The 17,405-nt window shown below is 38.4% G+C and overlaps 1 protein-coding gene across 1 annotated transcript in view; it reads left to right on the forward strand.

Annotated features, from left to right (window-relative positions):
- The first annotated feature begins 307 nt into the window (after positions 1-307).
- aqr.L (aquarius intron-binding spliceosomal factor L homeolog) overlaps positions 308-17,405 on the forward strand; it is a 47,481-nt gene continuing 30,383 nt past the window's right edge. The window contains exons 1-16 of the mRNA XM_018231179.2: positions 308-518; positions 652-708; positions 3,792-3,832; positions 5,139-5,174; positions 5,265-5,385; positions 5,751-5,894; positions 7,339-7,407; positions 8,035-8,135; positions 8,792-8,868; positions 9,099-9,163; positions 10,200-10,316; positions 10,414-10,527; positions 10,867-10,970; positions 11,488-11,590; positions 13,390-13,510; positions 14,559-14,700. Coding sequence (XP_018086668.1) covers positions 489-518; positions 652-708; positions 3,792-3,832; positions 5,139-5,174; positions 5,265-5,385; positions 5,751-5,894; positions 7,339-7,407; positions 8,035-8,135; positions 8,792-8,868; positions 9,099-9,163; positions 10,200-10,316; positions 10,414-10,527; positions 10,867-10,970; positions 11,488-11,590; positions 13,390-13,510; positions 14,559-14,700 — 1,442 coding nt within the window. The 5' untranslated portion in view covers positions 308-488. The remainder of the gene's footprint in view (positions 519-651; positions 709-3,791; positions 3,833-5,138; positions 5,175-5,264; positions 5,386-5,750; positions 5,895-7,338; positions 7,408-8,034; positions 8,136-8,791; positions 8,869-9,098; positions 9,164-10,199; positions 10,317-10,413; positions 10,528-10,866; positions 10,971-11,487; positions 11,591-13,389; positions 13,511-14,558; positions 14,701-17,405) is intronic.

The raw sequence follows: 17,405 nt of genomic DNA on the forward strand, positions 1-17,405 counted from the left end.
CAGAGACCACACTGGGTTTATATAACAGAATTTATATTTTATATAAACATAATTTCCTGTTGAATAAGAAGAGCACAGCCTGAGTTTACCAGAGAAAATATAGGATTAGCCAGCTGGTTACTTAAAACACTTATTTATACATTTATTTGCTGTCAATCTCCTAGTGGGCAGCGCTCTCTGAAAACCCAGAATGGACTTCTGCAGTATATACTGTCTCTGTCTGGAACCTAAAATTGCCCAGAATTGTACACGGCATGCAGTTCTCTTAACCACTAGGAACTAGAAACGGAAACCTGATAATCCGGGGGAATGCTTTTCTGTTTGCGCTTTTAGCAACAGGAAGTAGCGTCGTTCGAACGCCGGGCGCCACTTCCTTACATGCCTCCAGAGTCAGTGTGAATAGGCTTGGAGGGCTAACATCGGCATTGGGCAGTGAAACTTGAGTCTGAAAAGTAACGGGACTTGGATTTGGAGTGCGATCCTTCAAGATGGGGAAGGGACTCCCTGCTCAGTCGCTGGTAAGATGTGGGAAGTACGGCAAAGGGTGCGCTCTGGCCAGTCACCTGCTCACCCTGGTTATTATTATGATCATATAGTTTCTAATGAATGCATTAGACATAGGCTAACCTTTTTATTTCTGTTACCCTTCAGCTGGCCAATACATATTGGGCCCCCCATTCAAAGAAGAAGCTGCCGTTTGAATATAAGGTGAGGGGAGAGAATGTGCGGTAGTGATTTACAAATTCCAATGAGACCACGAGTGCTTACTACATTCGTTTTTACTAGGGCTGCTGCTAATTTTACTACAGCTGCTGGTAAATATTTTTTGCCTGATAAAAGAAAACATAATTCTAAGCAACTTTGCAATATACACTAACTCCACATTTTCTATGGTTATTTGTATATTAGTGATGTCCCGCCCCTTACCCACCCCCTCTGCTCTGTGCCGCCCCTTACCCACCCCCTCTGCTCTGTCCCGCCCTTACCCACCCCCTCTGCTCTGTCCCGCCCCTTACCCACCCCCTCCGCTCTCTGTCCCGACCCTAACCCACCCCCTCCGCTCTCTGTCCCGACCCTAACCCACCCCCTCCGCTCTCTGTCCCGACCCTAACCCACCCCCTCCGCTCTCTGTCCCGACCCTAACCCACCCCCTCCGCTCTCTGTCCCGACCCTAACCCACCCCCTCCGCTCTCTGTCCCGACCCTAACCCACCCCCTCCGCTCTCTGTCCCGACCCTAACCCACCCCCTCCGCTCTCTGTCCCGACCCTAACCCACCCCCTCCGCTCTCTGTCCCGACCCTAACCCACCCCCTCCGCTCTCTGTCCCGACCCTAACCCACCCCCTCCGCTCTCTGTCCCGACCCTAACCCACCCCCTCCGCTCTCTGTCCCGACCCTAACCCACCCCCTCCGCTCTCTGTCCCGACCCTAACCCACCCCCTCCGCTCTCTGTCCCGACCCTAACCCACCCCCTCCGCTCTCTGTCTCGACCCTAACCCACCCCTTCCGCTCTCTGTCCCGACCCTAACCCACCCCTTCTGCTCTGCCCCCTCTATTTATAGACCTGCCCCTGCGGTCGTTATGAAAGGGGCAGCCAGGCGCGAGTCTATAAATTCAGGGAACATAAACTGGCAGTGCAAGATTGCAGAAGGGAGTGATCGACCCGCCCGCGACCCGAAGATTTTTTTTGCAGTAGCCAGCACAAACCACCCAACCCACGGTTTTCAGTCCAGCCCACGCATCACTTTTGTATATGTATTGGTATTGAAAGCAGTGATTTTCTGTCCTTTTCTACCCACTGCCCTGTTGGCTCAGACTGTTGATACAATGTAATAAGCAGCTTATTAACAGATCTCTTTGCTGGGGAACTTAGACATTTGCAACATTGTTTAAAAAGTAACAACCAGGAGTTAATCAAATGCTGCTACCAATAACACTTAGGTTTCTATTATGTATTCTGCACTTGGCAGGTCTAAGATAACTGCTGATTGGTGGCTGCTGGTTATGCATCTGTCCGAATTGCTGTTTTAGTTAATGGGAGACATCCTGGGATCAATTATGAGTTGTTTGCAGCCTTCCTGACACTCGTCAAATTTGATTTGAATTCGATTCAAATTTTTGGGTCAACGCTATTTTAGGAAATTCGATTTTTTAACAAATATCAGTTGAATTTCGAGTTGTAAAAACTTTTTTTTGCAAGTTTTTAAAAACTGGCATGAATTTGAAATTCGACCTTTGATAAATGTTCCTCCCCATCTTTTGTTTTTGCACATTTGTTTCTCTTTATGATCAAGTTAATTGAAGCTTTTGTTTAGGGATGCACCAAATCCGGCCTTTGTGAAATATTAGGCTGAATACTGTACCAATTCCAAACCCTTATTTGCATACGCAAATTCAGGAAATGAGGGGGAAAGTAAAAAGAGTAAAACATTTTTTGACTTCCTTGTTTGTGTGACGAAAAGTCACATGATTATTTGTATTGGGATTCAGTTCGACCAGGCACTTGGCTTCGTCCATGTCCACATCCTGCTGAAAAAGGGCCAAACCTTGGCCGAATCCTGCATTTGGTGCATCCCTGCTTTTGTTATATGACTCCATTTTAGAAATTTTAAGCCCGTATTAAAGGTGAGGTTAAGGCAAAATCATTCCAGGGAGTCCATTGATTTCAGTTGCTTAGCTGCTACCCTAAACTGGCGCTACTCTTCATAAAAAGGCACGAGTCTGGGTAGTGTTTGAGAAGCACCATCATCTTTTGTACTATTAATTCACACATCTTCAGTAGGTGTAAGGATGCCTAAGAACAGAATGGCAGCACAATGTTCCTCAAACAGTATGTGCAAGTGCTTTAACATCATGTCAGTAATAAAGTTCTGTGATGTTGAACGCTCATTTCTCTTTTTTACCTGACACAAAATGTGTGCAGCAATGCATGTGTTAAATCAAATGCTTTTGTCCCATAGTGCTTAAAGGGATACTGTCATGGGGAAAAAAAGAATTTTCAAAATGAATCAGTTAATAGTGCTGCTCCAGCAGAATTCTGAAACTGAAATCCATTTCTCAAAAGAGCAAACAGATTTTTTTATATTCAATTTTGAAATCTGACATGGGGCTAGACATATTGTCAATTTCCCAGCTGCCCCAAGTCATGTGACTTGTGCTCTGATAAACTTCAATCACTCTTTACTGCTGTACTGCAAGTTGGAGTGATATCACCCCCCTTCCTATCCCTTCCAGCAGCCAAACAAAAGAACAATGGGAAGGTAACCAGGTAGCAGCTCCCTAACACAAGATAACAGCTGCCTGGTAGATCTAAGAACAACACTCAAAAGTAAAAACCCATGTCTCACTGAGACACATTCAGTTACATTCTGAAGGAAAAACAGCAGCCTACCAGAAAGCATTTCTCTCCTAAAGTGCAGGCACAAGTCACATGACATGGGGCAGCTGGAAAATTGGCAAAATGTCTAGCCCCATGTCAGATTTCAAAATTGAATATAAAAAAAATCTGTTTGCTCTTTTGAGAAATGGATTTCAATGCAGAATTCTGCTGGAGCGGCACTATTAACTGATTCATTTTTAAAAAAAAAAAATTTTCTCATGACAGTATCCCTTTAAGCCTCGCTGTCTTTTTACATGGCCTGGTATTCTGGTTACATACGCTTTGGGCTTATATAAAAAGGGAAAGGCCAGAATATGTTTGATGTTAGAATGTATGCTTATCTTACATCTCCGGGAACGGGCAAGTAATTCAATCCTATTGTTAATGTGAACATTTTGTACTATGTTCTATAGGTGATTGAAGATATATATGTAAAGGAAATTGCAGCATCAAGGTAAGATTTATTTGCTCAAGTTTGAATGTCCCAGGTTCTTCTTCACTGAATATTCCATAAATGGGAGTAGTCCTAACTAAAACATTTATACATTGTTATGAAAGTGCAAGACAAATTTTGTTTTGTTTTTTTTACGACATTTTAAAAGAAAGCTATACCCCCCCCCAAACAATTATGAGTTATGTATTTTGCTTCTTCCTGTTAGTTAGCGTTGTAGTATTTCTGGTCAGGTGATCTCTGAGGCAGCACACAGACCATCACGAAATGGTGGTTCAAGGCAAGAGATGTAAAAGGGCAATATTCACTTAAATATATATATACCAGTTTGGTAAGATTTTTTAATATGCCGCTTAATATGATATAAACTTTCTGTTGCTTAACTATAAATTTTGGGGGTATAGTTTTCCTTTAAAATCTCAGCAACAGCTCTTGTATCCAATTAATTTGACTGCTGGAAGCTCACTAGGATTCCTAGTTTGAAGTTTAATACATATTTCCCTAAAACTTTTTCACAATAGCTTTAAGTATTTTTATCATTATTATTGTTCTGAGTTATTATTATTGATTTAGTGGATCCTTATTAATAATGCCCTTTTAAAGGGGTGGTTCACCTTTAAGTTAAACTTTTATTAGGCCTATGATTAAGGGATTGAATCCTGAAACGCTTATTGCGTAAAATCCTTGCAGGAGTATGCAATAAACCTGCTTTCTGTTTGATCAGAGTGCCGTCCATCTTTTTGGCTTCTGATATTAACTTTTAGTATGTTGCTAATTCTAGTATGGATAATTTTACAACTTTTCAGTTGGCCTTAATTTTTATTTGTTTTTATAGTTTTTCAATTATTTGCCTTCTGACTCTTTCCAGCTTTCAAATAGGCCCCATCAAATGGGCCCCATCTAAAAAATAAATGCTCTCTAAGGCTACAAATATTGTTATTGCTACTTTTTATTATTCATCTTTCTATTCAGAAACTCTCTGATGCATATTCCATTCTCTTATTTAAATCAATGCTTGGTTGCTAGGGTAATTTGAAGCCTAGCAACCAGATTGCTGAAATTGCAAACTGAAGAGCTGCTGAATGAAAAGCTAAATAACTACACAAATGATAAAAAATGAAAGCCAATTACAAATTGTCTCAGAATATCACTCTCTGCATCATAGTAGAAGTTCATTTTAAGGTGAACAACCCCTTACGATTTTTGCTTTAGATTTTTTGGTCAGTGCTTCACTTTAACCTCATTGGCAGAAGTGTGTCTGCAGTAAAGGGATTTTTTTTCATTGCAATCTCCCTTTATTATTTTGCAGGTTTTCCATTAGAAAGATTATGCTCTTAGAATTCAGGTAAGTTTATATCATTTAGATACTGCAAAGTACAATTGTGTTCCTACTTACTGCACTATTTATAGCACTGCTCTAATTGTTCATTAACAGTCAGTACCTTGAGAACTACTTATGGGTCAATTACTCACCGAAGGTGTCCAGTAAACCCTATCTGATGTCCATATGTTGCATGGTGAATGAGAAATTCAGGGAAAATGTGCCAGCCTGGGAGGTAAGAATCACAAATATTAATTATGTCTAACCTACTATTTTCTTTTATTGAAGTAATAATTTCTAGATATTAGGATTACCAGGAAATATGACCTGATTTCTCTGCCAGCAAAGCTGTGATTCTTCTATAGACTTGCTTCAATGTACATTTTGTATTTTATTAAATTTAATTAATATAATTAAACTTGAAATAGTAGATGTTGCGGATATTTGGAACATCTATAGGCACATTTTGTGATGAATACAAAAAACTGCTCAAATGCTAAATAATTTTTTTGTCATTTTGGATGCTGATCTTCCAAGAACAGTATGGTAATGAGCAGTCCTGAAGTCCCTTATTTTATTTTATTTTTTTTCTATTTGCAGACCTTCAAGAAGCAACCGGAACATTTCCCTTTCTTTTTCAAGAGTATAATGGAGGCATCTGTAACTGTGGAGACAGAAAATGACTTCTCCTTGCAGGAGCTCACCATCCTGCTTATTTTCTTAGATCACTGCTTCAACAGCCTGGTACTTGTCTTCTGTGTGATCCTGTTTGCATGAGTGTCTGTTACTGAGCTGTCCTTAATGTAATTGGAAAGCTAGAACTCATTGCTCTGCTCAGTGTTCCTCTAGGTGTCATGCAGTTATAAGGGGACGTAAAGGCAAAACAATAAAATCCAATTTTTACTTTCTTTAATGAAAAAGAAACCTATCTCCAATATATTTTAATTAAAAAGTGTACCATTTTTATAAGAAACCTGACTGTATGCAGTGTTATTCTCCCTTCATTGACTTGCTCTGACGGCTGCAGATAGGAAACTAAACAGCGGCCCAGACCACACTGAACATGTGCACAGTCTTGATCTTGCAAAGATGTTTTAACAAAGTTACAAGATGATGCTGACCCCCTGTGGCTAACTTTGAAAGCATAAATTATTTGTTTAATTAGGCTTCATGTTATATAAAATACAGCATTTCTAGCGTTATTCTATTTTAGACTTTAGTTTAAAGTCTAAGTTCTGAAATTCTATTATGAAGTGTTATAGGTATTGCTAAAATTGTCCCAAATATTCGAGGAGGTACTAGAATTTCAGACCATCTAAAAAAAGAAGCCAAATGCATTATTCACCTAGGAACTAGACAACCATTGGGGTTAAATTATGAATAAATTATGTTATCTTTTGCTTTATCTAAACGAAACCTTTTTTATTTATACCTTTTTTTTATACCTATTTATATCTATTTATGCATTGTATTTACATATCTATATAATAATATTGACTTAAAAAACTTTTTAAATTGTGTATATATAGTTTGTCATACTAAACAACTATTAAGGCAAATCTTGATATTCTGTACCTTGAATAATGAAATCGTACTATCGTTGAAATGCCATTTTATAATTTAGTGATATATTGTGTATTCTACAAATGAGCCACTAGAGGCAACTTAGAACAAGGTGAAGCTGTGCACACTCTTAACTTTCCTTCCTTAAGGTAGCCTGGTGCACAATGCAGGAGGGTACGGCAATAGGTCAAAAGTATAGGAATACACTGGCACTCGAGGCAGTTAAAATGCATGGTTACCCCTTGCTATTTATTTCCTCCGAATGTCGAGTGCCACTGTATTCCTATACTATTGACCCACTAAAGGAAACGACATATGGAAATGCATAAGGTAATTTTACAAACTCCGCCTAAGTCATTTTCTATTGGCTCTTTTTCCTTTTAAATATCTGGTCTGTACCAAAAGAAAGTAAGCATATGATTAACTGTCCTTAGATGACCCGAAATGTGTAAGGCTTTTGTGTTTTTATACATTTTTAAGCATTTCCTATAATCCAACAGATTCATGCTCCTCATAGTTTTTGGATATGTGTATTTTAAAACCTTCAGTCACCAGAAATGCCAGCAGGTTTCCATGAAATTAAATATCAGGCATTGTTTGTAAATTAATATTTTTTCCTTTGCAGGAGGTTGATTTAATTCGTGGACAGATTCAGCAACTCATCTCCCTACCCATGTGGATCTGCCTACAGCCAGTAATGTTTGTTTAGTATTTCTATGCTTTTTCAGGTCATTTAATGTCTGCTACTGGTAATAATTGCATAGCCTATTTATTTATGTACAACTTCAGAATGTTTAGAAGATCACAGCCTTCTGTATTAAATTGGGTATGGGGCAATAGAAGAGAGAGAGAGCTGAGACTCTGGGACTAGGGATTGCAGGGATAGCCATGTGCCAGAAAGATATGGTGGAATGCAGAGGTTGGGATATGGAAGGTGAAAGAAATTATGAGATGGTGGGATTATAACATTGGAAAGCATATTCACTGGAATTAAGTGCGGTTGAAGGGAGAGGAGAGACATAAGAATGGGATTAAATGGAGAATCCGAATTTGGCGAGGGAGCCCAGACTCAAAGGGCAAATCTAATCTCCTATTCAGACCAATTACCTAGGCCTTTGTATTTTCATTCACTTATGGTACCTTTACAAACACATATTACTATTCCTTGTTGACAGAAATAATGAAAATGTTTCTGTACTTTTTTTTCTTAAACACTTTCACTGAGTAAAAAAATATCACTAGGAAATTAATTACTTTAATCAAGTAGAGGAATCTTCCTATGTCTAATTTACTTTGTACTGAGCCCATGTCTTTATTTCAGAGTCGTCTGGAAAAGGAGCTGAAGAAAACGCCAAAACTGAGGAAATTCTGGAATCTCATTAAGAAAGCAGATGAGAAGATGGACAGTAATGCATGTGCACAGTAAGTAACCCTGCAATTCCTGTAACCAGATGGATTTTAGTGAGTCAAAGATCTGGATGGATCAATGTCTGCATTATCAGTGTCTGTTAGAAATTGCTTTAACATTCTGAACAAAACACATGTAATTCCTCACTTTGCCAGCTGGTGTCACCCTGTGATTCTAAAAGAACTTTTAACTTCTTGGCTTAGGATGTAAAGTAACCCTGAGGCAGCTTTTTGCTGCTGCCATTTTGCTACAGTGTATTATTTAGGTGCATAATTAGTGGGGATATTATGATAATGACTGTTGTGTGCATACACATGTATTAATAAAAAATTATAACAATAGTATAGTTTATTTTAAAATAATACCCAAATCATAATCATGGGTACCCACATTCAGATCAATGAACTGTAATGGTGTGCGCGTGTTTATAGAATAGAGTGTTAGCTGGTCTTGCAGTCTCTGCCCATCGGGTGCATGTGTCAAGCTAACAAACTAGTCAAATAAAATTACTAGAGCCCTCTTTGTACAATACCCATTTAGTATCCACTAGCATTGGCCATATTTTGCATCTGCTTCCTTTACATTTCATCAAAAGGTGCCGATTTCAGTGAAGTTGCAGCTAAATTTGTCCTCATTTTTTTCCTTTTTTTTTTTTTTTTTGCAACCTTAGGGCAATGCAGGAGAGGACATTCCTAAAGCAACTTATCCAGAATTTCCTGTCAGTTCTCCAGTCCATTCCAGCTTCTGGTAAGTGCCATTCCTTATGTCAAAGTTGTGTCTAAATCTGTTGTCTACCAGTTTCATATTTTTTTTCTATATGGAGATGCTCCCGTACGACTCATGAACTGATACTGAAAGGATATAACCCAAACTCCGCTTGTTTATAAAAAAATATATATATTTGAGATGCTGAATAACATCTGTCGTAGTATATAAATAAATATCCATATTACATTTGAACTTTTTTTTTTTTTTAGGTACAGTCAGCATGGACAGAGTACATTACTGTGAGCGATTTATAGAGCTTATGATTGACCTGGAGGTACAAACTGGATCATTATTTCTTTGGATTTTGGGAGATCAGAGTTGCTGTCTTATGACTTTTCTTATAGTGGTTGTTCACTTTTTCAGTTGTCTTGGTTACAGATGGTACACCACAAATGAAGACTTTTTTTCAGTTGCTTTAACTTTTTTATTTAATATTGAAGTTGAAAGTTTTTCGCCTTCTTGTGTCCTCCTGCAGCAGCTCTGGGAGGAGTGTCAACAACTCTGTAAACTGTTTGATACATTAGTTGATACATTTCTTATCCACAAATGTTGCTGATAAATGTATCGACTAATGTAGCAAATAACAGTCAGGCATTAATCCAGTCACCTGAATTACTGAGCTGCCATATTGAAACATCAGAGAGAGGAACATTTAAAATGCACAATTCAGTTAAAAAAAAAAAACAAACAAAAAAAAAAGGTTAAACGTATAAAAAAAAAAAGAGCGAAATTGAAAAAAAAAAACCTTTTATTTCTGGTGTACAATCAACTAAACTGAAAAGTGGTGGAAAAGGGGACAACCCCTTTATTCTGTAACGATTGTGTTTAGTCAGTACATGCAAAAACACACATTATCTGCGTGTCTAAGCGACGGATGAGGTTTAGTGTAGATAAGTGTATGTGGTTATGTTAGAATTAAAATTATGAAGGCTGCCTATACCCTTAATGGTAAGGTAAATCCTTGATCAGATCAAGAAGTATATAATAAACTTGCCTGTAGCAAACACTGCCGATTAGCAACTGTATGGACCAGCAAGTTATCGTCTTAAAAAGAGTATAGCTACACAGTAGTGTGAGGTCATTGGTCCACTTTACAAACACAAGTAGGACCCAATCTAGAATGTGCAGTGCAATTTTGGTCTCCAGGATTTTCAGTTTCCTGGATTCAGGTATACTTTAGCCAAGGTATAATATGGCAGCTACTGATATTGTGAATCAAATCTTTGTAAAAGATTGCCATTGTTTTTAAACAGGCTATGTAGAGTCATCCTGTATACACTCATACTCATCTTTCCTTTGTTCTCTCCTAGGCCTTGCTACCCACCCGCCGTTGGTTTAACACTGTACTAGATGATTCCCATCTGGTTGTTCATTGCTACCTTTCCAGCCTGTTCCAGCGAGAACAAGAGGGACACCTCTTCTCACAGGTATGTGTATGTGTGTATAAAGATAGATCGAGGTATATAGATATAAATGTTTTTTTTTAACGAGTTATACGTTTCTAAGCTGTACATCTTCTATTAGCTTCTAGACATGCTGAAGTTTTATGCTGGGTTTGAAATAAATGACCAGACGGGAAATGCTCTAACAGAGAATGAGATGACCACAATACACTATGATCGCATTACTTCCTTGCAGGTGGGTACAAACTAGGGAGGCACCCAATCCAGGACTATGCTTGGGATACAGCAGAATCTGAGCCTTTTTCAGCAGGATTCGTATTCAGTTGAATCCAATTGCCTAGCTGAACCCTTTAAAAAATGTCTAAATAGGCAACAATTTTTGGCCCACAAAACACACACCTTTCTTAATGAAAAATAAAAGGTGGGGGAGTTCAGGAAATGGCTGAATCCCCTCCAATAAAGTATTCAGTGAATGCCTAGTACAAACCCGTATCTTCCATATTTATTCTTCTTCTGTATACTGAGCTTGCCATTTAATCATGTAATTAATTTTTTCATTTATGTGCACCTGTAGAGAGCTGCTTTTGCTCACTTTCCTGAGCTCTACAACTTTGCACTTTCAAATGTGGCAGCTGTGGACATGCGAGAATCCCTTGTGAAATTCTTTGGTCCTCTAAAGTAAGTATATGGCATTTACTAATAGTCTGTGCACAAGAAATTCCAATTTGTAGGAATACTGTGTGTGTGACATAATTGTAGTAAGTAATGTAACTGTGTATAATACGTATAAATGCATATATTTACAGTTTTATTTAGTCTGTATGCTGCTTAATTGAGTTAAAGTGCTTGTAATAAATGAAAGCACAAGTGTTGTTTTTTCATATCCTGTTGGGAACTTGTAGTTTCAGTACCTGCTGGAAGGTTCATAGGTAAACATCACTGCTGTTTAATGTTCGGTAGTTCTGCTAGTTTCTCTGTGACATTTGCATACAGTCAACTGAACCAGATAAGCTCTGACCTATGACGGCTAGAACAGCGCCAAACCTAGTTTAACCCAATGGAGCCACCTGATGAGAGAGCCTAGATGTGGCAATTCATTTGAATATGAATGTAAAAGTTTATAATATATTTAATAAATGTCAGTCTAATGTTACAAAAAAGCATAGGTACTCCATACTGCCATTTTCTGTTGCAGTCCAAACACACTCCACGGGGTAGCCTCGTACCTCTGTCTGTTACCGGCTCTAGCTGAAGGAGAAGACACAAAATATGAAAAAGATGTTCTCTTGGAATTACTGGTAGGTTTCAACTGACTTCATATAGCCCCTACTATCATTGCCTAAAGCAGCCTCCAGGGTTGTAGTAATATTTCAGGTATTTGTCTATTTATAAGCACTTGGCACCGAATTTAGTACACTAGAGAGAATTGTTACAACTATAGTAACATCATCTGTGTTCTGCTGTCTCCAAGTGGGAAAAGAGCTAACAAGTGAGAAAGAGGACATCAAGTATGCAGCCCCTGAATGTATGTTGCCAGTTTTCTATTTGTCAGACCATGGGACAGAAGCATACAGTGCTGTCCTTATGTAGCTATCAACAAGAACTTAAAAAAATGATTATAGAATAAAGCAGGGCTTTAGTATCAAGATATTAAAAGAATCTAGGCAGATCGGAGGAGCAGGATAGCGCACCTATTATTGTGGCTTGCTACATCGGAAAACATGGATCCTGTTGCCTAGTGATGGAAGGTGATATTGGGGTTTACACAGATACTTGATGAGTACCGCTACCCTGGTGGCAGCACAGTGACAAAAACTCTTACCATTTAGTGTACAATAGTTATGTAAGGGCTCTGTGATATATTGCACTCCCTTTACTGATAAGAATTGCCACCTTCTCTGAGGCACGCTACAAATTTTACATATTTTTTTTTATACTATGTATATATGCCTTGCACATACAGTTGCAGAATAACATAAACTATAGCCTCCCAGTCTGTGGGATTGTGTGTCTGTATTGAAGATGATGATATTCTGTAGCAATTTTACACAACCCTACAAACTGCAGTTCTTAACTCATTTGCTGCTCTCGTGCCCCTTTAGTTGCAGGGAAATGTGTTGGGTGTGTCCCTTAAGGGCAATAGCACACTAGACAATTTTACGTGCATTGACAAGCATGCTGTGATCAGTGGCTAAGGGAATTGCCAGCAATTTCTAGCCTGGTGAAAATGCAGCAGTCTAGGTTTTTAGGCAACAATCTTCTGAGAACTGCTTGCAGGTGATTCCCATAGAAGTAAACTGGGGAGATTTGGTAGTACATGTTTAGGTTACTTAAAAACGTGTGCCTGAAGTCGCCTCTTGTCATAGTCATTACAATTACTATTTTTTCTCTTTGAGCTGACTATAGGGGGTTATTTATTAAAGGCCGAGTTGTGTTTTCCTAAAAAAAAAATGTGTTTCAAGGGTAGTTTCACTAAAAACTAAAATCTTTCAAGGTTAAAAAAAATTAAAAACACAATTTTTTTCAATATCTATTATGCCTTGAAGCTGCTAAAAGCCCAAATCCGAAAATACTCCAGCTAAAACACGAAGTCAATGTCAGACATCCCTTTAACCATTTGAAGATGTTTTTGGTCTTCATGATTTTCAGGTTTTTTTTTTTACAGTGGTTTGCTTTCAAAAACTTTTTTTTTTTTTAGCCTAGAATTTGAAAAATTTAAGGTATTCAAGTTTTCCCCCCGATTGCATTCAATTGAGTTTTTATATTTGGGTTTTTTAATAAATGAGCCAACATTCGAGTTTATTCTAGAAGGTAGAAAAAAACCTCACAAACTCGATCTTTGATGAATAAACCCGTTATGTCACATTCCCACTTTTCAGTTTATATAATTGTGTTAATACCATGCAGCTATAATTTCCTTATTCCAGAGACTTGCTAGAGACAGTTCTATGGTATGGGCACAAAAACTGCCTAAGGATGATGTGCTGAACAGCAAGAGCAACTTTTAGACTTCCTAAAAAGCCTTGCAGTAGCATTGTGTACAGTTAAAATTACAGAGGCTCTAACAGAGAAACTTAATCTTCCTTTGTGTCATAAGGTCTCTCGGCATGAACGTCGCATTTCTCAAATTCAGCAGCTGAACCAAATGCCCTTGTACCCCACAGAGAAGATTGTATGGGATGAGAACATTGTGCCCACAGAGTACTATTCCGGGGAAGGTGAGAGGCTGTAAACTGATATTGCAGCTTTTGAGAGTCTGACTGAGATGTAATACAGATAAACACCTGCCAAGCGCATCTGACTTAATACCATTGTGCCCAAGCGGCCTTTTGCTTGTTAAATGTCTCTTTGTTGGTGTTTCAGCAACATTTTGTGGTTTTTATGGTTTGTTCCTAGATATTTGAGAGTCAGAACACAGCTGTAGCTGACGTTTTGTCTGTTTTTATCGACATACTTAGTCTGTGATATGCGGAACATTATATTACACTGTTATGCATTGAGAAAACTATACAGCAGTGAAACCCGTGAATTTCCTTATCAAAGCGGTTATGGTTGGCTCCCACTGAAAAAAAAACTAAACATAAATATGCAGAATTATTGCCCACAGTTTTTAGTACTTTAGAAGGTGGCAGTCAGTTGTCACTTGGAATAGAGACGGCCATGTTTCAGGTGATTGCCATTGTGGACAGAGGATAATTTGGTGCCACCTTCTAAAATTCAGTGCTAAAGCTCCTAAAATCGCAATGTGTTTCACAGCCCTAAATTGAGCCGTTGATTTGTTCGGTTTCATGTGGGAAAAGTTATCGCATGCTTCAACATAAAAACCACAAATCTGGTTTTAAAGACGAGATAAGCTTGATTCGTTATGGATGTTTCCCAGTGATCCCCAACCAGTAGCTCGTGAGCAACATGTTGCTCTGCAACCCCTTGGATTTTGCTCCCAGTGGCCTCAAAGCAGGTGCTTATTTTCCATTCTTGGATGCACTGCCAAACAGAGCCTCAATGTAGGTTGACAATCCACATAGGGGCTACCAAATGGCCAATAATAAGCACTTATTTGGCATCTAAGAACATTTTTCATGCTAGTGTTGCTCCCCAACTCCTTTTACTTCTGAATGTTGCTCACGGGTTCAAACCCTGCTTGCCCATTGCACCTTTTAAGAACCATTGTTTTTTGAAGTGTAAATAGCATAGAACTTTTGAGGCTTATTAAAATGGAGTTAGTATTTTAGGATACCTTTATTAAATACATGTCCCTTGTTTTAGGGTGCCTTGCACTACCGAAATTAAACCTGCAGTTCCTTACTCTACATGATTATCTGTTGCGCAATTTTAACCTCTTCCGTCTGGAGTCAACGTATGAGATCCGTCAGGACATTGAGGATGTGGTTTGTCGTATGAAGCCTTGGTAAGTACAACTGGGCTGTTCCTGACATACAAGATAATGGGCTTCTCAATATATAGGCTAATTTGTAGACTCATCATGCTTAAAGGGGACTGTGCCATTAACAGCTGTGATTGGCTCCTGTTGCACTTGATTGGGAAACCCACTTACTTTACTTTTAGATGCAATACTTGCGTCATTAATGCACTATTTTTTTCTCAACAATGTCCTTAGCGCAGCATGGTCATGCCATAGGACAATTATCTGTTTCACATGTTTTGAGGTTGGATACTGTCCTGTATTTTCTGTACAGTGGGCCAGGTTACCACTATTTCAAATGTTTTGGAGCCAGATTATAATAAAACTGAAGCATTCTGTACAGAGGTCTTTAATCCTTTTGTGGGGCATATTTGACTTGCAGGTTATCAGATGGGCAGAGTACTTTTACACTATCAGCCTTTTTGTTTTTATCTGTATCACAAGTTTAACTATGGCAGTTCATAGACACTTACACACTATCTTGCTAATCTCGGTACATAGCAACAGTTCCTAGCCCCCATATGTAATTTAAAGGGGATGTAAAGGCAAAAATATAAAATCCCATTTTTACTTTCTTTAATGAAAAAGAAATCTATCTCCAATATACTTTAATTAAAAAATGTCTACTGTTTTTATAATAAACCTGACTGTATGCAGTGAAATTCCCCCTTCTTTTACTGCTGTGGATAGGAATTGTCAGATGGTCCCTAACTGCTTTGCAAGTAAACGATCATACTTTCAAATGGCAGGGGGAGCACCCCACCTTACTTCCCAGAACTCGAGTAGCATTGTTGGATTCCCTGTAGAAATTTGTATCCAGAGACTCAGTGCAGTCTTTAAATTCTGATTATTAATCAGTCTTGCTGTATTGGCTTCTATGGCAGATAATATTTGACTAGCGCTGTTTTGATAATTTATGACTATCCCTAAGCTTAACATCCCAACTGAAGCCCAGACTACACTGAGCATGTGCGAGTCTTGATAATGCAGAAATGTCTAACAAAGTTACAAGATGACAGCCCCCTGCGCCAACTTTGAAAGCATAAATCATTTGTCTTATTAGGCTGCTGGTGCAGTAAGTTCATGTTTATATTTAGTATACAAAATACAGCATTTCTAACATTATTCTATTTTAGACTTTAGTTGCCCTTTAAGGCACTAAGTTTGCCCATTAGCAGTAACCAATAGCAACCAATAAGATTGGTTGACCACTATATTCTACTTGCTGATTGGTTGTTATAGGTTACTGCACCTGGGTAGGCAAACTTAGTGCCTTTTAATTTATAACCCCACTAGATTTTTTAGGTCACTGTTAAACCAGGAGTCTGGCAGCATTTTAAAAGAACAAATAGAGGAGGCACAAAAAAGCAGCAACAAAATCCTTGGAGTGTAATATGGCATAGAGGAGGCACATTAAAATAGCAGCAACAAAATTATTACAGTGTCTAGTAGAATTAAGTCAAAGGCAACTAAACATTTTATAGTTTTTCTTGAAACTGTTTCACCACTAATCTGAGTGACTTCTTCAAAATGAAGAAGCCACTAGGATGAGTGGTGAAACGGTTATTTGACAAACTTAATTCTACTAGATACTGCATATCATGACCTGAATAAATGAAAATCTTCACAGACAAAAAATGATTAGAGTGTAATATGGCATAAGCCTTGTGTGTTTCTATGCGGGTAATTTAATAAAAGACACTAAGTTTGGCCAGGAACAGAACCCATAGCAACCAATCAGCAGGTAGAATTTACTGGTAATCTGTAATGCAAACATCTTATTGGTTGCTATAGGTTACTGCTCCTGGGCAAACTTTGTGTCTTATAACATATGGGGCTATGCATGTGGATAATGTTGCAGGGTTACAGCATTCATGAAAGGATTTGCAAAGCACTTTGGAAAATAAGCTTGAAAGGACTAATTTAATAAAGCAAGTGCAAAGCAATAAAATGGAGGCAGAAATAGGCACATTTAAATGCTATAAACAGAGGCAACTATACATACTTCTTGATACCTTTCTGCAAGTTGTACCACATGCAACTTAATGTTCTATTTACTCTCTCACAGGTAGACGATTAACTGTAGTCTCCTACCAAACTTGTATCCCAATTTTCCTCATACCCTTATAGCAAGGTCAGCTTTGTAACATGATTATTATTTTGCTCAACCAAGCTCTGTTTAAACACCCGCATCCAACCTGCCATACATTAATATTACAATATTAAGTCCTGATTTTAAAGTTCTTTAGCCAAGCACATTCTGCATGATTTGTACTACGTTTATTCTGTGATCTGCTGTGACTCCAGCTGTGCTGCATTGACTGGCCAGCCATACTGGGGGGGTTCAGGCCCGGGTGCACAAGATGGTCCCCTTGTAATTACGCCAATACCCATTCAGTGACCCATACCAGGATGTCAACAGTTAAAGGAACAGTAGCATCAAAAAATAAGTGTTATAAAGTAATACAAATATAATGCAGTGTTGCCTTGCACTGGTAAAACTGCTGTTTGCTTCAGAAGCACTACTATTGTTTATATAAATAAGCAGCAATGGGGGCAGCCATTCATAGGAGAAAAGGCTCAGATTACACAGCAGATAGGAGATAATCTCTGTAGAACATAATGGTGTTATCTGTTATCCACTATTTAACCTGTGCCATGTAGCCTTTTTTTCAATTTCCAACATTCTA

The sequence above is a fragment of the Xenopus laevis genome, chromosome 8L, assembly GCF_017654675.1.
Source record: "Xenopus laevis strain J_2021 chromosome 8L, Xenopus_laevis_v10.1, whole genome shotgun sequence".
NCBI classification, from domain to species: domain Eukaryota; kingdom Metazoa; phylum Chordata; class Amphibia; order Anura; family Pipidae; genus Xenopus; species Xenopus laevis.